At 42.3% G+C, this 26,907-nt stretch overlaps 1 protein-coding gene and 2 pseudogenes across 2 annotated transcripts in view; 1 reads left to right on the top strand and 2 right to left on the bottom strand.

Moving 5' to 3' along the window:
* RAB6A (RAB6A, member RAS oncogene family) overlaps positions 1-26,907 on the top strand; it is a 102,804-nt gene that overhangs the window by 19,825 nt on the left and 56,072 nt on the right. For both annotated transcript variants that reach the window (XM_032259023.1, XM_032259024.1), the window contains exon 2: positions 22,954-23,012. In XM_032259023.1, the coding sequence (XP_032114914.1) occupies positions 22,954-23,012 (59 nt within the window). The remainder of the gene's footprint in view (positions 1-22,953; positions 23,013-26,907) is intronic.
* Positions 1,908-2,667, bottom strand: LOC116536965 (annotated as a pseudogene).
* Positions 4,887-5,114, bottom strand: LOC116537044 (annotated as a pseudogene).

Genomic DNA, 26,907 nt, shown 5'->3' with positions numbered 1-26,907 from the left:
AAAAAAAAAAGGAAATCTTGGCCTGGTGCGGGGGCTCACTTCACGCCTGTCATCCCAGCAGTTTGGAAGGCCAAGGTGTGAGGATCGCCTGAGGCCAGGAGTTTGAGAACAGCTTGGTCAACATGGAGAAATCCCACCTCTACTGAAAATAAAAAAATTAGCTGGGTGTGGTAGCACATGTCTGTAATTCCAGCTGTTCTGGAGACTGAGGCAGAAGAATCATTTGAACCTAGGAGGCAGAGGTTGCAGTGAGCTGACACCATGCCACTGCACTCTAGCCTGGGTGACAGAGCACAACTCTGTCTCAAAAAAAAAGGGGGGAGGGAAGGAAATCTGACACATGCTACAGTGTGGATGAACCTTGACAACTTTATGCTGAGTGAAATAAGGCAGTCAGAAAAGGATAAATATTTTACAATTTTTAAAATTAATAAGTACTGAATAAACCTCATTGTTATTCTGTCCATTGTGAGATTGAATAAAACCCTGCCAAAGCATCCCAACAGACTTCTCTTTTGAGATGAAATCTAAGGCCGGGCGTGGTGGCTCACGCCTGATGATCCAAGCACTTTGGAGGCCGAGGCGGGTGGATCACCTGAGGTCAGGAGTTCAAGACCAGCCTGACCAACATGGTGAAACCCCATCTTTGAAAAAAAAAAAAAAAAAAAAAAAGGTGGGGGGGGAGATGAAATCCAGACTCTCTCATCTGAGTTAAAGCCTTCCTTTCATAGTCTGGCTTCTACCTTCCAATCTCTCTTCTCACTTATCTCACTTCCTATCTCACTTATTTCTAACACTCATCTTTACCTGTTATTATAAGGCAGCTTTTTAAAAAAATTATTTTTTTAATTGTTTTTTAATAGTTAAGAGATTTTATTCTAATAGCTATAATTACGGTGCTTGTTTGTCGAAATGAAAACTGAAAACAAGTATATAAAACAGTTGATTACTAATCGTGTATTGAAAGCAGTAAGAGGTTCCACGACACCAAATAGACCAGTTCTGAGGTTTCCCCAAGATAAATATAACAGCTCCACCTTCTTCACTGTTAATCAAAATACAAAATAGAAAAGTAGAGGTTGTCTTTTTCGATGGCAAATTGGACCCTTGCTGAGGCTGAGGGAAAGAAAACTGCGTCACACATGGAGGTGGGGTGCTCCTGAGGGGCTGTGGATCTAGGCGGACCGCCTGCCCAGCTTGCACGCGCTCCTGCTGGTGAGGCCCCAGACATCCTGCCAAAGTGTCTGAGCAAGCACGAGTACTGGGGACGACGGACTCACTCTGGCCACATGCTGACGGAGGGACAGGTGGGGCCCTGCCTGAAGGTGGGTGGGGCGGCCTGTGGGAGAGTGGGGCTGTTGTGGGCTCCCAGCCTGGCCCCTGGGAACCATGGGGGCACAGGGACAAGCATATGGCTATGGAATGCAGGGTGACCCAGGAACAAGCAAGTTGTGCAGATCTCTATTGTGACCATGCAGAATTGATCACGGTCTGCCACGCCGCCGCCTCATGTTCCCAAGGGGAACAGCCAGACTGGCGACTGGCATCCAGGCCATAACTGCAAATCTATGCTAGGCAGGGTCTCCCGTCTGTGTGTTCAAGTGTTCTCGACTTGGATTTTTAACTATTTAAAAAAAATACACTGAGTTTGGGTTAAATACCAACCACCAAAATGGATTTCAACACAGCTCTAAAGCCAAGAGTGTGCCCGGCTCTCCCAACATAGCAATTCCTGGAGGCCAGGTGCCCACAGGCCTACATCCCCTCTCAGCACTGAACAGTGAGTTGATTTTTCTTTTTACAATAAAAAAAGTTGAGTAATATTGCATAGGAGTACCAGAAACTGCCTCATTGGAGACAAAAACTATTTAAATAAAAACTCTAGCCGCAGGCTGCATCTGCCACATTTACAGTATGGTGCGATGCACATGGTAACCAAACCATGGAGGCAGCTTCTGGCACTTACACCATGAGCCGCATGTTTGCCACATGAGAGTAAAGCACAGGGTGAGAGGAGTGAGAGGGAGGGTGGTCGCATTCACTTCTGGTTCCCAGTCCAGTCCTTCATAGAGCCCTTCGCTGCTGGTGACGCAGGTGGCCTGAATGTACCAGTTCCTGTGGCGTAGGGAGTGCAGCCCCAGCTTGTCTGTGGTCTCGGCCGCATTCATGGTGTTGGGAAGGTCCTGCTTGTTGGCGAACACCAAGAGGACAGCATCCCGGAGCTCATCTTCAGCCAGCATCCTTACGAGCTCCTCACGGGCCAGATCAGGCCTTGTGTGTTCTGGAAGTAGTGGTGCCACAGAGGCCGTATCTTGTCCTGGCCACCCACATCCCACGCAGTGAAGCTGATGTTCTTGTACTCCACGGTTTCCACATTGAAGCCTATGGTGGGAATGGTGGTCACAATCCCGCCCAGCTTAATCTTGTACAGTATCATGGTCTTCCCCGCAGCATCCAGGCCCACCATGAGGATGTGCATTTGCTTTTTGCCAAAAAGGCCCTTGGAGAGGTTGGCAATGATGTTCCCCATGCTTGTGGACAGGTAGAAGGACACTGGCCAGGGACACCTCAGTGGCTGCTGCACTGAGCCAGATGTTGGTTTTGCTCCACTTATTTTTTTAAATATGTTATAATTAGAGACAAGATATATTGCCCAGGCTGGCCTTGAATTCCTGAGCTCAAGTGATCCTCCTGCCTCAACCTCCCGAATAGCTGGGACTCCAGGCATATGTCACCACACCCTGCCAGTTGGTTTTTTCTTATGGTCAGGGTCTTGCTCTGTTGTCCAGGCTGGAGTGTAGTGTTGTGATCATAGCTCACTGTATCCTTAAGTTCCTTCCTGGGTTTAAGCATTCTTCCTGGCTTAGCCTCCTGAGTAGCTAGGACTACAGGCACATGCTATCACACCTGGCTGACTTTTAAGTTTTTTCATAGAGATAGCTCTTGCTTTTTTGACGAGGATGGTCTCAAACCCCTGCCCTTGAGTGACTCTCTGGCATCGGCCTCCCAAAAGACTGAGATTACGGTTATGAGCCACTGAGCCCAGCCTAGTTTGGGTTCTTAAATTGTTAAGGTGTATACTGTACAGAACATGTCTCTGCTTTTTATTTTTATTTCAATAGTTCTAGGGAAACAGGTAGTGGGCATTTGGTTGCATGGAAAACTTCTTTAGTAGTGATTTATGAGTTTTTGGTGCACCCATCACCTGAGCAGTGTACTCTGTACCCAGTGTTTATGTAGTCTTTTTTTTTTTTTTTTTTTTGAGATGGAGTCTTGCTCTGTCTCCCAGGTTGGAGTGCAGTGGCGCAATCTTGGCTTACTGCAACCTCCGCCTCCTGGGTTCAAGCAATTCTTGTGCCTAAGCCTCCCAAGTAGCTAGGATTACAGGCTCGAGCCACCACGCCCAACTAATTTTTGTGTTTGTAGTAGAAATGGGATTTTACCATGTTGGTCAGGCTGGTGTCAAACTCCTGACTCCATGATTTGCCCGTGTTGGCCTCCCAAAGTGCTGGAATTACAGGCATGAGCCACTGTGCCTGGCCGTATGTAGTCTCTTATCCCCCCTCACTTCCCCCCTGAGTTCCCAAAGTCCATTATATCTTTCTTTCTTTCTCTCTTTCTTTCTCTCTCTCTCTCTCTTTTCTCTTTCTCTCTTTCTCTCTCTCTCTTTCTCTCTCTCTTTTTCTCCTTCTCTTCACTTCTCTTCTTTCTTCCCTTTTGTTTTCTTTCTTGGGGTTTCACCATGTTGGCCAGGCTGATGTCGAACTCCTGACCTCAGGTGGTCAACCCGCCTCGGCCTCCCTAAATGCTGGGATTACAGGCTTGAGCCACCACGCCCAGCCCATTATATCATTCATTTGCCTTTGTGTCCTTGTAGCTTAGCTCCTGCTTATAAGTGAGAACATACAATGTTTGGTTTTCCATTCCTGAGTTACTTCACTTAGAATAATGGTCTCTAACTCCATCCAGGTTGTTTCGAATGCCATTACTTCATTCCTTTTTATGGCCGAGTAGTATTCCATGGTAGATGTATACCACATTTCTTTTTTTTCTGTTTTGAGATAGAGTCTCATTCTGTTGCCCAGGCTGGAGTGCAGTAGCATGATCTCAGCTCATTGCAAGCTCTGCCTCCTGGGTTCCAGAGATTCTCGTGTCTCAGCCTCGCTAGTATCTGGGATTACAGGTGTGTGTCGCCATACCTGGTTAATTTTTATATTTTTAGTAGAGACGGGATGTCATTATATTAGCCAGGCTGGTCTCAAACTCCTGACCTCAGTTGATCTGCCTGCCTCGGCCCCCGAAAGTGCTGCAATTACAGGCTTCAAGATAGTTTTGGTAGAGTTTTTTGGGGATGAAGGAGAAGGATTCAGAAATAGACAACAGGTATAAATGGCGTATTTTAAAAGTTAACTTGTGATTTATTTATTTATTTTTAATTATTATTATCAATTTTTGAGACAGAGTCTCACTCTGTTGCCCAGGCAGGAGTACAGTGGCGCCATCTTGGCTCACTGCAACCTCCGCCTTTCAGCTTCAAGTGATTCTCCTGCCTCAGCCTCCCGCGTAGCTGGGATTACAGGCTTGTGCCACCATGCCCAGCTAATTTTTGTATATTTAGTAGAGACAGGATTTCACCATATTGACCAGGCTGGTCTCTGACCTCAACTGATCCACCCACCTTGGCCTCCCAAAGTGCTGGAATCACAGGCGTGAGTCACCATGCCCAGCCTATTTTCTTTTTTAATTTTGCCTTTCTTTTTAAAATCACATCCCCTGCTTGTCTATCTTAATAGAAAATTAAAACAAAATAAAATGAAGTTTTTTTTTTTTTTTTTTTTTTTTTTTTTTAAAAATGTTTTTTTTTTTTTAAGCAAAATACTATCATGGTTTTTCATGGTAGATGTCTTGGATAATCCTTTGAAGATCATTTAGTCCAACTTAATGAAACCTATATCCTTCGCGTACTGACGGAAACACTGGCGGCACATATTGAGACCATATTTCCAGATCAAATCGTGCCGGTTTGAACAGACTCGACAAGAGCGATAACCCTGGCCGAATTTTCGCGGGTGGCTCCAGTACAGCTGCTGGTGACCCATCTTGCTCTCAGAAAGGCAACAAGGTAAAAGGAAGCAAAATGAAGTTTTTAAGATTTAATTTTTTTAGATCAGTTTTAGGTTCGAAGCAAAAGTGAGAGGAACTTATATTTCCTGTTACTGCCTGCCTCTACACATGCATTAATCTCCCCGATAATCAACATCTCCTGCTAGAATGATACATTAGTTAGTCAATGAACTGACATTAACACATCGTTAATCACCCAAAGTCCATTGTTTGCATTAGAATTTATTCTTGGTGTTATATATTCTGTGTGTTTGGACAAGTACATAATGACATATATCTACCGTTTTATAGTATTAGATGGAATATTTTCACTTCTCTAAGCATCCTCTGCTCTGCCTACTTCTCCCCACTCCCAACCTCTAGCAACCACTTATGTTTTACCGTCTCTCCTCAGTTTTGCCTTTTCCAGAATATTATATAGTTGGATCATGTATGCATTCCTTTTCAGATACAGTATTTTCATTTAATAGTTCACATTTTAGGTTCTGCCATGTCTTTTTATGATTCGATAGCTTATTTCTTTTTAATGCTGAATAATATTCAATTGTACAAATACGCCACAGTTTGTTTATCCTTTCACCTACTGAAGGACATCTTGATTGCTTTCAAGTTTTGATTTGGCAGTTACAAGGAAAAAAAGCAGCTATAAACATCCATGTGCACACTTTTTCTTTTTTTCTTTTGGTGCAGACTTTTGTGTGTACAGAAGTTTTCAGCTCTTTTAGGTAAATACCAGGAACATGGTTGCCGGATCATATGTTATGAGTAAATTTTGGGCCAGGCGTGATGGATCATGCCTGTAATCCCATCACTTTGGGAGGCAGAGGTGGATGGATCACCTGAGGTCAGGAGTTCGAGAATAGCCTGGCCAACATGGTGAAACCCCGTCTGTACTAAAAATACAAAAAGTTAGCCGGGCGTGGTGGCGGGCACCTGTAGTCCCCGCTACTCGGGAGGCTGAGGCGGGAGAATCTCTTGAGCCTGGGAGTTGGAGATCATAGTTAGCTGAGAATACACCATTGTACTCCAGCCTAGGCCACAAGAACAAGACTCTGTCTCAAAAAAAAAAAAAAAAAAAAAGTACATTTTCATTTCATTTAATAGTTCACATTTTAGGTGAACTATTAAATAGGTGAGCTATTTCACTATGAAAGAGTATATCTCATATATTATTTATTTACTTTTTATTGAGACATGGCCTTGCTCTGTTTCCCTAGGCTGGAGTGCAATGGCCTGATCTCGGCTCACTGCAGCCTCTGCCTCCCGTGTTCAAGCTATTCTCCCGTCTCAGCCTCCCTAGTAGCTGGGACTACAGGCGCCTACCACCACACCCTGCTAATTTTTGCATTTTTAGTAGAGACGGGGTTTCACCGTATTGGTCAGGCTGGTCTTGAACTCCTGACCTCAGATTATCCACCTGCCTTGGCCTCCCAAAGTGCTGGGATTATAGGCATGAGCCATCGTGCCTAGCCTATTTTGTTTTGTAAGGTAAATATTTTTTGTTTTTACTTTGGATGAATCTGTTTCATCATGCTGGAAACTTATACTATAGATCTAATAAATATTATGGAAAAATCACTTTTATTAAAAACAACTTTTGAGCCATAGATATGAAATTACTTATTTTAACAAATTTTCTCTACAACCAAAATTTATTCTCTCCATTTAAAAATACTATACAAGTGTAATGTAGTGTAGTGTATTTTTTTTGTGTTTCTTAAAGACAGAGTCTCACTTTGTTGCCCAGGTTGGACTGCAGTGGCGAGATTTTGGCTCACTATAACCTCTGCCTCCCAGGTTAAAGCAATTCTGCTGCCTCAGCCTCCTGAGTAGCTTGGATTACAGGCGTGTACCACCACATCCGGCTAATTTTGTATTTTTAGTAGAGATGGGGTTTCACCGTGTTGGCCAGGTTGGTCCCAAACTCCTGACCTCAGGTGATCTGCCCGCCTTGGCCTCCCAAAGTCCTGGGATTACAGGCATGAGCCACTGTGCCCAACCAGCTAGTTGTTTTTGTGTTTTAATTACCTTTAGGAGAAACAAAAAAATCTTGATTCAATTTAGGTCTTTTAGAGAAAGGCTACTAGATTTTTAAACTTTAGTGTCATTGACTACCTAAGCTACATTAAAGTAGCATTACCTTGGTTTAATTGATTTTGTTTTCCTCTAGAGTGGTGTCACCTAGGTGAGATGCCTTTGGATACGATGTTGCAGTGAGGTTTGCTTGCTGCTGAGCTTTTCTGTTGTGATCCCTAGGTACTTTTCTCAACTGTCTTTGTTACCAGGATGGAACAATGACTACAATAGTGTTTTTGCTTAGCTTTGTTACTACAATCATAGCATATGATTTAAACTACTATCATCATAGCACATTAATCTTTTTTTTTTTTTTTTTTTTTTTTTTGAAAAGGGGTTTCGCTCTCGTTACCCAGGCTGGACTGCAATGGCGCGATCTCGGCTCACTGCAGCCTCCGCCTCCTGGGTTCAGGCAATTCTCCTGCCTCAGCCTCCTGAGTAGCTGGGATTACAGGCACGCACCACCATGCCCAGCTGATTTTTTTGTATCTTTAGTAGAGATGGGGTTTCACCATGTTGACCAGGATGGTCTCGATCTCTTGACCTTGTGATCCACCCGCCTCAGCCTCCCAAAGTGCTGGGATTACAGGCGTGAGCCACCGCGCCCGGCCACATTAATCTTTTGTAGTGTTTTTTTATGGGAAAAAGTCAGAAAATATAAATATCTAATTGGTCTAATTCAATACTATCTTGCCAATGTTATTGACCAAGAATTATGATCAGGTCATAATTTATCAGTTTGTAGACTAATTGAGACTTCTTCTTTTATGCAAATACAAGTCTTAGATTCTGTGAATCCTAGGTATCCTTCAAGAGTATATTATGTGAGGACTTACTTTACCACTTATAAAAATTATCTTCTAAATTAAAATCCCTTGGTTTTTTTTGAGGCCCCAATAATTAGTTTTTCTAACCTTTAATAATCAACTTTAGAGGTGGGAGGATCACTTGAGCCCAGGAGCTTGCCGCTGCAATGAGCCATGATTGCAGCCTGAAAGAGCAAGACCTTGACTCAAAAAAAAAAAAAAAAAAAAAAGGGGGTGCTGGGCCACCCCCACCCCAAAATATAAGATCTCCCACACCCTTCCCCTGCCCCCAGTTAAAAAAAATAAAAATAAAAAATGAGGCTGACTGCATTGGTGGCTCATGACTGTAATTACAGCATTTGAGAGGCTGAGGCAGGGAGATCACTTGAGCCCAGGAGTTCGAGATCAGCCTGGGCAACATAGTGAGACTTCGTCTCTTAAATTTTTTTTAATCAACCTTTTTTAGTTTACTTTTTAGTTATCTTTGATGTCCCAATATTTTATATATATATATATATTTTTTTTTTGGCAGAGTATTGCTCTCCCAGGCTGAAGTGCAGTGCTGTGATCTTGGCTCCCTACAGCCTCTGCCTCCCAGGTTCAAGCAATTCTCATGCCTCAGCCACCTGAATATTGGAATTACAGGCATGTGCTACTAGACCTGGCTAATTTTTGTATTTTTAGTAGAGACAAGGTTTCACCATGTTGGCCAGGCTGTTCTTGAACTCCTGACCTTGTGATCTGCCCACCTTGGCCTTCCAAAATGCTGGGATTATGGGCATGCGCCACCACATCTGGCTAATTTTGCGTTTTTAGTAGAGATGGGTTTTCTCCATGTTGGTCAGGCTGGTCTCAAACTTCCAACTTCAGGTGATCCTCCCATTTCGGCCTCCCAAAGTGCTGGGATTACAGGCATTTGCCACCATACCCAACTAATTTTTGTGTTTTTAATAGAGATGGGGATTCACCATGTTGGCCAGGCTGGTCTGGAGCTCCTGACCTCAAGTGATCTGCCTACCTCGGCCTCCCAGAGTGCTGGGACTACGAGCATGTGCCCCTACATCTAGCTAATTTTGTATTTTTAGTAGAGACTGGATTTCTCCATGTTGTTCAGGCTGGTCTTGAACTCCCAACCTCAGGTGATCCGCCTGTCTTGGCCCCCCAAAGTGCTGGGATTACAGGCGTGCACCACTACACCCAGCTAATTTTTGTATTTTTAGTAGAGATGGGATTCACCATGTTGGCCAGGCTGATCTCGAACTCCTGACCTTAAGTTATCCACCCACCTCGGCCTCCCAAAGTGCTGGGACTACAGGCATGCGCCACCACATCTGGCTAATTTTGTACTTTTCGTAGAGACGGGGTTTCTCCATGTTGGTCAGACTGGTCTCGAACTCCCAACGTCAGGTGATCCTCCCACATTGGCCTCCCAAAGTGCTGGGATTTTAGGCATGAGCCACTGTGCCAGACTGGCTAAATTTCCTTTTTTTCTTTCTTTTTTTTTTTTTTTAAATTGAGGTGGAGTCTCGTTCTGTTGCTCAGGCTGCCAGGCTGGAGTGCAGTGGCAGGATCTTGGCTCACTGCAACCTCCAACTTCTGGGTTCAAGTGATACACCTGCCTCAGCTCCCCTAGTAGCTGGGATTACAGGCATATGCCACCATGCCCAGTTAATTTTTGTATTTTTAGTAGAGACAGGGTTTTGCCATGTTGGCCCGGCTGGTTTTGAACTCATGATTTCAGGTGATCCTCCCAAAGTGCTAGGATTACAGGTGTGAGCCACCGCGCCTGGCCATTAATTTTTAAAAAATGTTTTTGGAGATGGAGTTTTGCTGTGTTGCCCAGCTAGCCTTTGACTTCTAGCCTCAAGCAGTCCTCTAGCTTCAGCTTCCCTAGTATCTGGGATTACAGGCAGGAGCTACTGTCCCTGGCCATTTTAGCCATTTTTAAGTATGTAGTTCAGTGGCATTAAGAACATTCACATTGTAGTATTGGCTAGGCTTGGTGGCTCATGGCTGTAATCCTAGTACTTTGGGAGGCTGTGGTGGGAGGATCGCTTGAGCTCAGGAGTTCAAAACTAGCCTGGGCAACATAGTGAGACCGTGTCTCTATTAAAAAAAAAAATTAAAAAATAAATTTAAAAAAATTCACATTTAGTACAACCATCACCCCCATAAATTTTTTATAACAGCTTTACTGAGATAAAGTTTACATATTATATGATTTACCTTTTACGTGCATCAAGTGTACAGTTTAGTGGTTTTTAGTATGTATTAATAATATGTGGTCTTTAGTGACTGGCCTCTTTGAGTTAGTGTAGTGTTTTCAAGGTTCATTCATTTTGAAGCATATTATCAGTACTTCATTCCATTGTATCTGTATACCACATTTTGTTTATTAGCTGATGGACATTTGGCTTGTTTCTGCACTTTGGCTCTTAGGGGTAGTGCATACCGTAAGTTATAATGATTTCATTATTATTTAGCTCAGATGATGATGAATTTTAGAAACAGGGTCTTGCATCATCACTCAGGCTGGAATGCAGTGGTGTGATCATAGCTTACTGCAGCCTCAAATTCCTGGGTTCAAGCAATCCTGTTTTGGCCAGCCAAGTAGGGAACTACAGGTGCACGCCACTACACTCTCGGAGTTTTCACATTTTTTGTAGAGATAGGATCTCGATTATTTGCCCAGGATAATCTCAAACTCCTGTCTTCAGTTGATCCTTCTTAGTTTCCCAAAGTGCTAGGATTACATACGTGAGCCAATACACCAAGCTTAAATTTCCATTATATGTTCTCAAACCTCTGGGTTAGAAATTTATTACTTTATTTCCAAACATTTCATCATTTTCTGGATATCTTTTAATTATACATTTTTTTGTTCAGTTTCACTGAGGGCAGAGAACACATTCTATATGATTTCAAACATTTGAAATTTGTTGAGATTTGCTTTGTGTCCCAGCAATTGTTTTCTTTCTTTATTCCTTCTCTTTTTTTGAGACAGTGTCTCGTTGTGTCACCCAGGCTTGACTGCAGTGGCATGATCATGGCTCATTGTAGCCTTGACCTCCTGGACTAAAGCAGTCCTCCCACTTTAGCCTCTCAAAAGTATCTGGGACAACAGCATGCACCACCACATCTAGCTAGTTTTTTTCTTTTTTGTCAAGACGAAGTCTCACTCTGTTGTCCATGCTCAAGTGCAGTGCTGTGATCTCGACTCACTGCAACCTTTGCCTCCCGAGTTCAAGTGATTCTCCTGCCTCAGCCTCCCGAGTAGCTGAGATTACAGGCATGAGCCACAACTCCTGGCTAATTTTTGCATTTTTAGTAGAGATGAAATTTCACTATGTTGGCCAGGCTGATCTCAAACTCCTGACCTCAGGTGATCCACCCACTTCAGCCTCCCAAAGTGCTGGGATTACAGGCGTGAGCCACCACGTCCAGCCAGTTTTTGTGTATTTTGTAGAGACAGGGTTTCACCTCATTGGCCAATGTGGTCTTGAACTCCTGACTTCAGGTGATCCACCCACCTCGGTCTCCCAAAGTGTTAGGATTACAGGTGTGACCACCTTGCCTGACTGCACTTGTTTTTTTTTTTTTTTTTTTTTTTCTTTCTTTTTTTTTTTTTTTTTTGAGTTAGAGTCTCAATCTGTTGCTCAGGCTGGAGTGCAGTGGTGCAATCTCAGCTCACTGCGACCTCGTCTCCCAGGTTCAAGCAATTCCCCTGTCTCGGCCTCCCAAGTAGTTGGGATTACAGGTGTCTGCCACTGTGCCTGGCTAGTTTTTGTGTTTTTACTAGAGATGGGGTTTCACTGTGTTGGCCAGGCTGGTCTCAAACTTCTGTCCTCAAGTGATCTGCCTGTCTTGGCCTCCCAAAGTGCGGGGATTATAGGTGTGAGCCACCGCACTTGGCCTTAAAAGGTGAATTTCTCCTATCTGTAATCCCAGCGTTTTCTACCTGTAGTGTTTGCTACTCAGGAGGCTGAGGTCAGAGGCCACAGTGATCCATGATCATGCCACTGCACTCTGTTTCAAAAAAAAAAAAAAACAGGGGCCGGGCGCGGTGGCTCACACCTGTAATCCTAGCACTTTGGGAGGCCGAGGCGGGTGGATCACAAGGTCAAGAGATCGAGACCATCCTGGTCAACAAGGTGAAACCCCGTCTCTACTAAAAATACAAAAAATTAGCTGGGCATGGTGGCGCATGCCTGTAATCCCAGCTACTCAGGAGGCTGAGGCAGGAGAATTGCCTGAACCCAGGAGGCGGAGGTTGCGGTGAGCTGAGATCGCGCCATTGCACTCCAGCCTGGGCAACAAGAGCGAAACTCTGTCTCAAAAAAAAAAAAAAAAAAAAAAAAAAACAGTAGGTGAATTGTATAAGGTACGTGATTTCTCTCTTACTTTCTCTCTTTTTTTTAAAACAAGGCGTGGCTGGGATTCTGGAAACTGCCTCCTCAGATACTGCTTATTGTCTCAAGTAGACTTTTGAGGTTGGGATAGGTTCGATATTAGCAGCAAAATCCTATTAGAGGGCCTGTAACTTCAAGGTTATATCCTGGATATGACTCATTACAGATTTACTTGTCTGATTTAATTTTGAAGAATTTAGGGATTCTCATATATAAGTAGAGTTACATATTTAAATTTCTTTCTTTTCTCTTTTTTTTTTCTTTTGAGATGGGAGTCTCACTTTGTTGCTAGGCTGGAGTGCAGTGGAGCAATCTTGGCTCACTGCAACCTCCGCCTCCCAGGTTCGGGAGATTCTCCTGCCTCAGCCTCCTGAGTAGCTGGGACTACAGGTGTGAACCACCACACTCAGCTAATTTTTGTATTTTTAGTAGAGACGGGGTTTCACTGTGTTGGCTAGAATGGTCTCGATCTCTTGCCCTTGTGATCTGCCTGCCTCAGCCTCCCATGGTTCTGGGAATATAGGCATGAACCACTGTGCCCGGCACATATTTTATTTTATTTTTATTTTTATTTATTTGTTTATTTTTTGAGATGGAGTTTCACTCTCGTTACCCAGGCTGGAGTGCAATGGCGTGATCTCGGCTCACCGCAACCTCTGCCTCCTGGGTTCAGGCAATTCTCCTGCCTCAACCTCCTGAGTAGCTGAGATTACAGGCACGCGCCACCATGCCCAGCTAATTTTTTGTATTTTTAGTAGAGACGGGGTTTCACCATGTTGACCAGGATGGTCTCGATCTCTCGTCCTCGTGATCCACCCGCCTCGGCCCCCCAAAGTGCTGGGATTACAGGCTTGAGCCACCGCGCCCGGCCATATTTTAATTTATTTCTTTCCAAATAAGATTGGAAAAATAAAGTTTCCTAAGTTAGTTCTCTAATAACTCATGGTACTTGTTAAAGGCCTGAGGTATCTTCTCTTTCTTCTAGCTAAACTCTCTCCTACAGACCCCAGCTTTAAAGTTACTTTTCTCTGAAAAGTTTTCTTTACCGTCCAGCCTCCTTGTAGAAGACTGCCCCCATTTACAACATACTCGAATTTTTTGTCTCTCTGACTTAACCTTAGCAAGTATTAGCGTTATGTTCTGATTGTTTTTATATCCCCAGCATAGTTCAGTCCCTGCATATTCTCATTAAAATGAAGACATTGTATGGTCTCATTAAAATGAAGAAATATAATTGAGTAGGATTATTTTTCTGTTATATTTGCCCTGGGCCACAAACGTTTCAAAGATTTAGCCCTATCATTTGAATTAGGATTTATACCCAAGTTGTTTGCCGGTGGTTGTTAATACACTTAAATGGAATGTGAATTCAACTGAGATCATTGTCATGCCTGGCCTTCACAGAATTACACAGAGTGTGTAATTAGCATGGTGCAGATGGTGTGATTGCAGGAATGTTATTGTAAGTGTTGAAATTGTGCTAGAATTTCTATTTTGTTTCTAGAGATTGCATTGAGGAAGGATAGTGAATGCTAATGTTGTTTTTAAGAGATTATTTACAAATATCTGCATCAAAATGTTATATTTAGGTATGACTTTGAAAGGAAAATCTCATTGGAGCATTTCTCATTTCAGGCTTTTGGATTCAGGATGCTCAAGTATAATGCACATTTTCTAAAATCTGAAATACTTATGGTTCTGAGCATTTTGGATAAGAGATATTCAACCTGTAGTTGTCTTGTTCCTACCTACTTTTACTGAGAGATATTCTTTAGTTTTTTTGTCCTAGCTTTTGGATTTCTTCTGTTAGGAACCAGGCCTCAATGGCAGGAGGCGAGTGGTGGGCCTATGCTCCACTTCCTGTAAGATCAGTGCTGGCATTAGATTCTCATAGGAGCGGAAACCCTGCCTTTGAGAACTGTCTGTGCAAGGGATCTGGGTTGCTTGTTCCTTATGAGAATCTGGAGCCTGATGATCTGAGGTAGATAAGTTTCATCCTGAAATCATTCGCTATTCCACCTCCCCCATACCCATAGAAAAATTGTCTTCCATGAAACTTGTCCCTGGTGCAAAAAAGGCTGGGGACTGCTGCTGTAGATCATTTCCAATTTGGGTTTGTCAGTTTTTTTTCCTCACTATTAAACTGGATAAACTGGCTGGTTGTGGTGGCTTACGCCTATAATCCCAGCTCTTTAGGAGGCTGAGGCAGGAGGATCTTCTTTGGTCAGGAGTTCCGAGACCAGCCTTGCCAACATGGCGAAACCTCATCTCTCCAAAAAGTACAAAAAATAGCTGGGCATGGTGGCATGCACCTGTAATCCCAGCTGCTGGGGAGGCTGAGGCAGGAGAATCACTTGAACCCAGGAGATGGAGGTTGCAGTGAGCCAAGATCGTACGACTGTACTCCATCCAGCCTGGGCAACAGAGTGAGACTCTGTCTCAAAATAAACAAAAACAAAAACTTGATAAACTGGGTAAATTTAGTGCCCTTCTTGCTACAGTATGTATCACGGGGTGCTTGATAGCCACATAAATATGTACACTTTTTATTGGGAATGATACGTATGTAATAAAGTGTTTTACTCTTTGCGAAAAAGATTTTCTTTTTTTAAAGAATAACATCCAATAAAGGGCATAAAGTAGACAAAGCTTAAATATGTGGCTTGTTGGAAATTTTACCTTTTTATTCATACTTATAACTATTAATACCAGCACTTGGAAGATTCCTTGGGTCCCTTTCTCAGTTAGAAACCCCTTACAACTTTTCTGACTTCTATCAGCATTAATTCTGTCAGTTTTGAACTTCATATAAATAGAATCATAGAGTATATATTCTTTTGTATCTGGCCTGTTTCACTCTATGTAGTATCTGAAATTTGTTCATGTAGTTTTACATATTAGGATATTTTACCATTGTAATATTTCATTTTATGACTATGCCACAATTTGTCCATTCTCTTTATTATTTTTATTTTTTTGAGATGGCGTCTTACTCTGTCGCCCGGGCTGGAGTGCAGTGGCGTGATCTCGGCTTACTGCACCCTTTACCTCCCAGGTTCAAGTGATTCTCCGGCCTCAGCCTCCTGAGTAGCTGGGATTACAGGCAAGCATCACCACACCCAGCTAATTTTTGTATTTTTAGTAGAGGCAGGGTTTTGCCATGTTGGCCTGACTGGTCTCAAACTCCTGACCTCAGGCGATCTGCCCACCTCAGCCTCCCAAAGTGTTGGGATTACAGGTGTGAGCTTCCATGCCTGGCCTTATTTATTTTATTTATTTATTTACTTTTTGAGATGGAGTCTTGTTCTGTCGCCCAGGCTGGAATGCAATGGCATAATCTTGGCTCACTGCAACCTCTACCTCCAAGTTCAAGCAATTCTTCTGCCTCATCCTCCTGAGTAACTGAATTACAGGCATGTGCCACCATGCCTGGTTAATTTTTGTAGTTTTAGTAGAGACAGATTTTTACCATGTTGGCCAGGCTGGTCTCCAACTCCTGACCTCAGGTTATCCACCCACCTCAGCCTCCCAGAGTGCCTGGATTACAGGCACGAGCTACCAAGCCTGGCCTATTTATTTTTAAATAGACTGGTTCTCACTGTGTTACTTAGGCTGGAGTGCAATGAATGGTGTGATCTCAGTTCACTGCAGCCTGGACCTCTGGGTATTATGCGGTCCTCCCACATCAACCTCCTGAGTAGCTGGGACTACAGGTGCACGCCACCATTTCCAGATAACTTTTAAAATTTTTTGTAGAGATGGGATCTCACTATGTTGCTCCAGCTGGTCTCAAACTCCTGCGCTCACGCAGTTCTCCTGCCTCAGCCTCCCAAAGTGCTGGGATTACAGGTATGAGCCACTGAGTGTGGCCTAAAAGATTTTTATTTCTTATTTTTATAAAAACATTTTACATGCACCTTCCTAAGTTCGTCTTAAGTATTTCCATAAAATAAGCTTTATTTGAAACAAGGTCTGACTCTATCACCAGGCTGGAGTACAGTGGCATGATCTAGGCACACCGCAACCTCCACCTCCTGGGCTCAAGTCAGCCTCCTGGGTAGCTGGGACTACATGGCGCACACCACCATTCCTGGGTAATTTTTGTATTTTTTTAGAGACAGAATTTTACCACATTGCCCAGGCTGGTCTTGTTCTTATGAGCTTAAGTGATCTGCCTGCCTCTGCCTCCCAAAGTACCGGGATTACAGGCATGAGCCACCATGCATGAGCCACCATGCCCAGCCCATAAAATAAATTTACTTAAACCTTAGATCTTACTGCAGTTTTAGAGACAAACTCCCAGAACAAGGATGTGATCTTTAATTCTAGGTGTGGGTTTCATCAGTAGAGTGTTTTAAAAAGAATTGGGGCAATAAGGAAGTAGTGTAAATTTAAGATTTCTCTGAGGTCATCTTGTTTTCTACCTATCAGTTAAAAAAAATTCATTTGATGAGATTAACTGTATAGCATAATCCCATTTCAGTGGTACTTTTTTTTTTTTTTTTTTTTTTTTTTTTTTCCCCCTGAGATGGAGTCTTGCTCTGTCACCCAGGCTGGAGTGCAATGGTTCAATCTCAGCACACTGCAACTTCCACCTCCTGAGTCCAAGCAATTCTCCTGCCCCAGCCTCCTGAGTAGTTGGGATTACAGGCGTCTGCCACTCCACGCAGATAATTTTTGTATTTTTGTAGAGACAGAGCTTCAACCCTACCTCCCAAAGTGTTGGGATTATAGGCGTGAGCCACCACCCCAACCACCTTTTTCTTGGTAGCAAAATCAAAGCTTTTCCTTAAGCAGAAATTGTCAGAAAAAAATTAGATTTCTATCTCACTTATTTTGAAAAGGTTAAGGATTAGGATTGAAGTATATATATATTTGACTCTTGAACAGTAGGAATTCTCCCCAACCCCTCTTTTTCTTTTGAGACAGAATCTCACTCTTTTGCTCAGGCTGGAGTACAGTGGTGTGATCTTGGCTTACTGGATCCTCAAATTGCTGAGCTTAAGGGATCCTCTCACCTCAGCTGCTCAAAGTGCTGGGATTACAAGCATGAACCACTGCACCTGGTCTGTAGCACTGGTATGAACTGCAAGGGACCACTTATATAAGGATTTTATTTCAATAAATGTATTGAACTTTTTTTGGCGATTTGTGACACTTTGAAAATTTGCAAACTATGTAGCCCAAAAATATTGAAAAAGGTTAAGAAAAAGGTATTTTTTGAATGCATAAAATATATTTAAATACTAGTCAATGTTACCATTTATTACCATAAAACATATAGACCAAATCTATTATTAAAAAATTAAAATTTGGCCTGGATCGATGACTCGTGTCTGTAATCACAGCACTTGGGAAGCGGAGGCAGGTAAATCACTTGAGGTCAGGAGTTTGAGACCAGCCTGGCCAACATGGTGAAACCCTGTCTCTACTAAAAATACAAAAATTAGCTGGGCGTGGTGGCGCAGGCCTGAGATTCCCACCAGTCAGGAGGCTGAGGCAGGAGAATTGCTTAAACTCGGGACGCGGAGATTGCGGTGAGCTGAGGGTGTGCCACTGCATTCCAACCTGGGCAACAGATCGAGACTCTGTCTCAAAAAAAAAATTAAATTAAAATTTATTTATTTATTTTTTGAGATGGAGTTTTGCTCTTGTTGCCCAGGCTGGAGTCCAATGGCACAATCTCGGCTCACTGCAACCTCTGCCTCTTGGGTTCAAGTGATTTTCCTGCCTCAGCCTCCCTGGTAGCTGGGATTACAGGTGCCTGCCACCACGCCTGGCTAATTTTTGTATTTTTAGTAGAGACGGGGTTTCACCATGTTGGCCAGGCTGGTCTCGAATTCCTGACCTTACGTGATAACTCTTGCCTCAGCCTCCCAAAGTGCTGGGATTACAGGCGTGAGCCATGGTGCCCAGCAAAAATTAAAATGTATTAAAACTTATGTATACACTATGCTTACAGACCATATATGGCACCATTCACAGTGGAGTGAAATATAAATAAACATAAAGATGCAGTATTAAATTATAAATGCATAAAACACTGTAGTATATACTGTAATTATTTTGCTGCCACCTACTGTTGATGTTGTGGTGAGCCTAAGGGTTGTGAGTATCTGTTTAAAATGCCCATGACTCTAATCATCTCCAGGTGAGCAGTTGTCTCTCCAGTAAATAGCATATTGCAGTAAAAAGTGATCAGAATAATTGATCTCTTGCAGTTCTTTCATTTTTCTCATCATGTTTAGTGCAGTACCATAAATCTTGAATAACACAGTGGGACCCATATGAAGTGCCACTGGTGTTGCTGGAAGTGCTCCCACAAGGCAGAGAAAAGTCAGGACATTACAGGAAAAACTTGTTGAATTGCTAAATATGTACCATAGCTCAAGGTCTGCATCTACAGGTATCTGCCATTACAAAGTAAATGAATCTAACATAAGGACCTTTTTTTTTTAAAAAAAAGGGAAATTTGTGTAGCCATCACTGTAGCTATGCCAGCAGGCAAAAACCTTGTACTTTTTTCTTAAATACAAAAAGTCTTACATTTAAAAATACAGCTTTTTTTTTTTTTTTTTTTGGATGATGTCTTGCTCTGTTGCCAGGTTGGAGTGCAGTAGTGAGATCTCACCTCACTGCAATCTCTGACTCCTGTGTTCAAGCAGTTCCCTGCTTCAGCCTCCTGAGTAGCTGGGACTACAGGCGCATGCCACCATGCCTGGCTAATTTTTTTGCATTTTAGTAGAGATGGGGTTTCACCATGTTGGCCAGCATGGTCTCGATCTCCCGACCTCATGCCTGCCTTGGCCTCTCAAAGTGCTGGGATTACAGGTGTGAGCCACCGTGCCTGGCCACAGCTTTTGTATTTTATTTTATTTTATTTTATTTTATTTTATTTTATTTATTTATTTTGAGACGGAGTCTTGCTCTGTCGCCCCGGCTGGGGTACAGTGGTGTAGTCTTGGCTCACTGTAACCTCTGCACCCAGGTTCAAGCGATTCTCCAGCTTCAGCCTCCCAAGTAGCTGGGACTACTGGCGTGTGCCACCATGCCTGGCTAGTTTTTGTATCTTTAGTGGAGACAGGGTTTCACCATATTAGCCAGGCTGGTCTTAAACTCCTGACCTCATGATCTGCCCGCCTTGGCCTCCCAAAGTACTGGGATTATAGGCGTGAGCCACCATGCCCAGCCTAAAATACAGCTTTTATGTGGGTGCAGAGTTGATATAACATTATATACTCTAATATGATTTGAGAAAAAGTGAAATCATTATATGACACTTAAAAGGAAGGTGAAGGATCTGAAGCTAGAGAATTAATTCCAGGAAGGGATGGCTTGATAATTTTTATAAGATTTGGCTTTAAAAAAAAAAAAAAGACAACAGCAGAATCAGCTTGTGCCAACCAAGACAAGTTTCCAGATGCCATTAAGAAAATAAATGAGGCCGGGCGCGGTGACTTAACACCTGTAATCCCAGCACTTTGGGAGGCCGACCTGGGAGGATCACAAGGTCAGGAGTTCGAGACCAGCCTGGACAACATGGTGAAACCCTGTCTCTACTAAAAATAAAAAAATTAGCCAGGTGTGGTGGTGTGCACCTGTAATCCCAGATACTTGGGAGGCTGAGACAGGAGAATTGATTGAACCTAGGATGTAGAGGTTACAGTGAGCCTAGGTCATACTATTGCGCTCCAGCCTGGGTGACAGAGCAAGACTCCGTCTCGGTGGGGATGGGAGGGGGGAAAGAAAATCATTGAGGAGAAGGGATAGCATAGCTGCCTACACATGTCTTTTTGTTTGTTTGCGTGCTTGCTTTGAGACAGAGTCTCATTGTGTTGCCCAGTCTCACTGTGTTGCCCAGAGTCTCACTATGTCGCCCAGACTGGAGTGCAGTGGCGCACTCTGGGCTCACTGCAACCTCTGCCTCCCAGGTTCAAGCAATTCTGGTGCTTCAGCCTCCTAAGTAGCTGGGATTACTGGCGTGCGCTCCCACACCCAGCTGATTTATATATGTGTGTGTATATATATATATATATATATATGTATATATATATATATATATATATTTTTTTTTTTTTGAGACGGAGTTTCGCTCTTGTTACCCAGGCTGGAGTGCAATGGCGCGATCTTGGCTCACCGCAATCTCCGCCTCCTGGGTTCAGGCAGTTCTCCTGCCTCAGCCTCCTGAGTAGCTGGGATTACAGGCACACGCCACCATGCCCAGCTGAATTTTTGTATTTTTAGTAGAGACGAGGTTTCACCATGTTGACCAGGATGGTCTCGATCCCTTGACCTCGTGATCCACCCGCCTCGGCCTCCCAAAGTGCTGGGATTACAGGCGTGAGCCACCGCGCCCGGCCTGATTTTTATATTTTTAATGGAGATAGAATTTTACCATGTTGGTCAGGCTAGTCTCGAACTCCTGACCCACGTGATCCACCCGCCTCAGCCTTTCTAAATGCTGGGATTACAGGCATGAGCGACCACGCCCAGCCTGAACAGGTCTTTAATGCAGACAAAAATGCCCTATTTTGGGGAAAAAAATGCCACAAAGGACATTTATTGGTAAGGAAGACAAACAAGCACCAGCATTTAAGGCAGGAAGGGATAGGCTAATTCTACTCTTTTGTGCAAATGCTGTTGAGTTTATGATCAGGACTGCCCTTGTCTATAAAGCTGCTAACCAACCCAAGCCTTGAAGAGAAAAGGTGAACACTAGCTGCCAATCTTTTGTTGTACAAGATGGTCTGGACAAGAACTCTTGTTCTGGAGTTGTTTCATTGATGCTTTGTTCCTGAATTCATTTTAAAGTTCTTTTGATATTGGACAATGCCCCCGGCCACCTAGAACTCCAGGAGTCTCGGTAAAGAATATTCCAGACCGGGTATGATAGCTTATGTCCATAATCCTAGCACTTTGGAAGGCCATGGCAGGTGGATCACTGGAGCTCAGGAGTTGGAGATCAGCCTGGGCAACATGGTGAAACCCCATCTCCACCAAAATGCAAAATATTAGCTGGGCATGGTAGCACATGTCTGGGGTTCTAGCTACTTGCAAGGCTCAAGTGGGAGGAGTGCTTCAGCCTGGGAGGCAGAGGCTGCAGTGAGCTGTGATTGCACTACTACACTGCAGCCTGGGTAACAACAGATTGAGACTCTGCCTCAAAGGCAAAAAAAAAAAAAAAAAAAAAGTGTCTTCTTCCCAAACATCAGTTTTGCTTTTGGCTGGCATCTAGGGAAACTAGTTATAGCTCTTCTTTTCAGACTGCTATTTTAGGCTCTTCTGAATAAGACATTTTGGAGTAGATAATTCTGTGGGCCTTTTTGTTGTTTGGCCCAATTTTTTCCTCAGGTTTTCATATGGCATATAAGAAGGGGATAGGTAGAGGCCAGATCTGGTCTCTAAAAACTGGTTTGAAATCAAAAGTTACTTAATTCACAGTAAAATATGAATGACTATGTATGGTTCTTAAGTGCCCAAAAAGTACATTTTGGGGAGCATTAGAGATGTTGATTTACCCAGTTCCTTTCTAATTGATACATTTTTTGCATTCATTTTGTATTTTGAGTCATTGCCAAGCCACTGGCAAAATAGAAAAATAATCAGATATGGTTTTTGCCCTTGGAGAATGTGCTCATTGGTAAAGAAATTGCCAGCATTCCACTGCTTTTGACCTTGTCACACTTTCATATGGATTAACCTAAAATTCAAAGTAAAGTTATGGATCTTTGGGAATTGCCTGCCAGAGAGATGTATTTGATTTTGAAATGATTTTTAAAACAGCTTCTCTTGTCCCTTTTTCTCAGTGTTTTTTTTGAAATGGAGTCTCACTCTGTTGCCTGGCTGGAGGCTGGAGTACAGTGGCATGATCTCGGCTCACTGCAACCTCTACCTCCTGGCTTCAAGCAGTTCTCCTGCCTCAACCTCCCAAGTAGCTGAGACTACAGGCACGCGCCACCACACCCAGCTGATTTTTGTATTTTTAGTAGAGACGGGGATTCACCATGTTGGCCAGGATGGTCTTGATATCTTGACCTAGTGATCTGCCTGCCTCAGCCTTTCAAAGTGTTGAGATTACACGAGTGAGCCACTGTGCCTGGCCACTTTTTCTCACTCTTAAACAGTGTTGTTCTTGTAGCCCTCATAACTCTTCTAAGACTGTCTTCTGCCTTTCTACTCCCAAGGATTATACTTTGATTTGTTAGATGAAGAGGACCTAAGCCTCCCTTAATTCTTTTTTTTAAGACCAAGTAAACACCTACTTGGCCTTTTGTGAATTAGGAATGTCAAATATAATAACAGAGTGTTTTCAACTTTTAACTATATGCTGTTTATTTGTGCTTTTAATTTGGGAGATTGTTGTCTATGTTTGGAGAAAGTCATTTTGACAATCTTGGGGCTATATAGTTTTTAATTATTTTAGTAGAACTATTGCAAATATTTACCATTGACTTTAATTGCAGTTCTCTGTAGAAAAATTTTCTGAGAACCCAATGTAATGTGTTCACTGAGCAAACCTGTTTTTCTTTTCATTTCAGTTGGAAAAACATCCTTGATCACCAGATTCATGTATGACAGTTTTGACAACACCTATCAGGTATTTTGTTTTTGCCAATTTATTTGTTGTCTGTTTTGTGTTATAAGTAATATTCAAGATATTTTTAAAAAATTATTTACATGCAGTTATGGATGTAAAAGTACTTTCTATAATCTGTAAAATGCTGTATAAATACAAAGTATAAATGATTTTTTCTAGTCCCAGGATAAATCAAACTTTTATTATTTGATTTCTTTTGTCTCTTCCAAAGTCTGTTGAAATATATCTCCAATCTAGGATGGCATTAGAAGTAATGGTGGATATTCTCTGTAGATTTTGTCCAAGTCTAGGATTCTGTGACTTTCTTTCTTTTTTCTTTTCTTTTTTTTGAGATGGAGTCTCTCTCTGTTGCCCAGGCTGGGCTGGAGTGCAGTGGCACGATCTCAGCTCACTGCAACGTCTACCTCCCGGGTTCAAGAGATTCTCCTGCCTCAGCCTCCTGAGTAGTTGGGATTACAGGCACATGCCAGCACGCCTGGCTAATTTTTGTATTTTTAGTAGAGACAGGGTTTCACCATGTTGGTAAGGCTGGTCTTGAACTCCTGACCTTGTGATCTGCCTGCCTGGGCCTCCAAAAGTGCTGGGATAACAGGTTCTGTGACATTTTTATCTACACTTGAAATTAAGAATAGATGAATAATGAAATTAGAAATCATTAACAGAAAGAAATTTGGGAAATTCACAAATCTGTGGAAATTAAACAATACACTTCTTAATAATTAATGTCAAAGATGAAATCACAAGAGAAATTAGAAAATGCTTTGAAATTAATAAGGAAAACACAGCATACCAAAACTTACGGTATACAACTAAAGCAGTGCTATACAGAAAAGAAAAAAGATATTAAATAAATAGCCTAAAATTCTGCTTTAAGAAACTAGAAGAAAACCAAACCAAAACCAACAGAAGGAAGAGGCTACTTTAAAATGTAGGTTTTATTATTATTCCTGTATGGTGAGGCCAATAGATCAGGAGGTGATTGCCATTGAAAAAATAGTTTATTATACTCACAGATCCTGAGGAGAGGGCATGCCATGCTATATAGCAGGCCACATGGGGAAATACTGGGTCATTTAGAAGGCAGGTGGTTGGGGAAATGTGGGCAAAAGCCTTGATTGTGGTTTCAAAGGGAAGAGGCACACAAGACAGGGTAAGCAGGTTTAGGATTAGCTAGTTTGGATGATTTCAGTGCTTCTGGGATTGAGGGGCTATTTCTAGTTGTCTAGTACCTGGCCCAGGTGATTAGGGCAGTATAGTATTGGCACTCAGTGTCATAGAGGAGATGGTAGGGTATTGGCTTTAGTATGGTTGGTTTGCCTATGAAAGGAGTACTCACAGGTGGGTTCACTATCTGTAAGGAAAAAGCTAATCCTGGCAGGGGCAGTCCCTCCAGTGTTAGCAAGGACCCTGATGTCAAAACATCAGAACTATAGAAAATAAAAAGATATGCTTAATACAGAAGCTAATAAAGGTTAAAGCAGAAATATGTGAAAGAGAGAACAGAAAAACAATGGAGGAAGTCAATGAAACTAAAAGTGGTTCTTTGAAAAGATCAGCAAAATTGACTACAGCTAGACTGATCAAGAAGAAAAGAAGACTCATGTTCTAAAATCAGAAAAGAGGGAACATTGCTGCCAACTATGCAGAAATAAAAAGGATTGCCTAGGAGCAGTGATTCAGGTCTATAATCCCAGCACTTTGAGAAGCTGAGGCAGGTGGATTACCTGAGGTCAGGCGTTCAAGACCAGCTTGACCAATGTGACAAAACTCCATTTCTACTAAAAATACAAAAAGTAGCCAGGCATAATGTAATCCCAGTTGCTTGTGTAACTGAGCCAGGAGAATCACTTGAACCTGGGAGACAGAGGTTGCAGTGAGCCAACATCGTACCACTGCACTACAGCCTGTGTGACAAAGAGATTCCGTCTCTTAAAAAAAAAAAAAAAAAAGATCTCTGCACAGCTGAGATATTAAAAAAAAAAAAAAAAAAAGAAAGAAAGGGGTTATAATGGAATGCTATGAACAATTATATGCTAACTAATTAGATGACTTAGATAAAACGGACGAATTCCAAGAAAGACAGTCTACTAAAACTATCTCAAGAAGAAATAGAAAATCTGAATATATCTATAATAAGTAGAGAGAATTAATAATAAAAACTTTTCTGCTCACATAGAAAATTCCGGCATCAGATAGTTTCATTGGTCAATTCTATGAAACCTTTAGAGAATAACATCAGTAGTTTATAAAACTCTTCGGAAAAATAGAGGAGAACGCCACCCAACTCATTCTGTGAGGTCAGTGTGTTACTCTAATACTCAACCCAGACAAAGATAATCAAAATTAAACTACAAACCAATATCCCTTATGAATATAAACACAAAAATTGTCAATAAAATACTACCAAACTGAATCCAGCAACATGTTAAAAAGATTATACACTATTATTTTTATTATTATACAGTATTATTAGGCCAGACCACACCTGGCCTGTGCATCATTTATGAAGTGGAATATACAAAAAGCAATCAGCATAATACATTATTTGAATAGAATAAACGACAAAATCACATGATCATTTCAATGTACACGTAAAAAGCATTTGACAAAATCCAGCAGCCTTTCATGATAAAAGCATACAACAGCAAACTAGGAATAGAAGGAAATTTCAAAATGGTAACAAGTGTCCATAAAAAAAGGCTCATCTAATATACTTAATGATGAAAGGCTGAACGCATTCTAAGATCGGGAACAAGTACTGATGTCTCTGCCCTTACAACCTGCACAGTTTCAATACAAAAAAAAAACAAAGAACAAAAAGGAATAATTTAGTAATCTAAAGAGCATGTACTTTGAGGCATTAAGCACATTGTGAATCTTTTACCTTATTTTTTTAAAAAATTTTTTATTTTTTGAGATGGACTCTCGCTCTGTTGCCAGGCTGGAGTGCAGTGGCGAGATCTCCGCTCACTGCAACCTCCGCCTCCCGGATTCAAGCAATTCTGCCTCAGCTTCCGGAGTAACTGGGAATACAGGCACATGCCACCACGCTCAGCTAATTTTTTGTATTTTTTAGTAGAGACAGGGTTTTACCATGTTGGCCAGGATGGTCTTGATCTCTTGACCTTGTGATCTGCCTGCCTCAGCTTCCCAAAGTGTTGGGATTACAGGCGTGAACCACCGCGCCCAGCCTGTTCTTTATCTTTTAAGAGATGGGAGTATTGCTTTGTCGCCCAGGCTGGAGTGCAGTAGCATGATCATAGCTCATTGCCACCTTGAATTCTTGAGCTAACGGGATCCTCCTGCCTCAGTTTCCCAAGTAGCTGAGACTATAGATATATGCCACCACTCCCAGCTAATGAAAAAAAATTTTTTTTTCTACAGATGGTTTTGCCATCTTGCCCAGGTCTTGAAGCTCAAGAGATCCTTCTGCCTCAGCCTCCCAAAGTGCCAGGGTTACAGGGATGAGCCCCCACACCTGACCAAAAGCTCTGTTCTTTTGTGATTATTGTCATTTACCATGGAGAACAACATTGTGTTCTTTCTTTCTTTGCATACTTTAGCACTTGTTTTCATGGTACTCTTCTTTACAATCTGTCAGCATTTTAGACAACTGTAATGTTCACACAGACCATCTACTAGCCTTCTGTACTTTTCATTTCCATAATCTCAACCTTCTCCAAAAATCATATATTCTCTTCTCAGACCTCAATCTTCTGTCCTTCCAACTTTTTTATTCAGGTACTCTTACTATAATAGTTTCTACTCCAGTGGTTCACATTAAAACCTTCAACCCATTGTTTCCTCCATGTTATTTTAATTTAATTTTTCATTTTTTAAAAAATAACTTGTTGGCCGGGCACGGTGGCTCAAGCCTGTAATCCCAGCACTTTGG

Source organism: Sapajus apella, unplaced genomic scaffold (assembly GCF_009761245.1).
Source record: "Sapajus apella isolate SASKATOON/1434 unplaced genomic scaffold, GSC_monkey_1.0 scaffold106, whole genome shotgun sequence".
Classification (NCBI taxonomy): Eukaryota; Metazoa; Chordata; class Mammalia; order Primates; family Cebidae; genus Sapajus; species Sapajus apella.
Note: the sequence above shows the minus strand (reverse complement) of the source record. Positions and strands in the feature narration are given on the sequence as shown.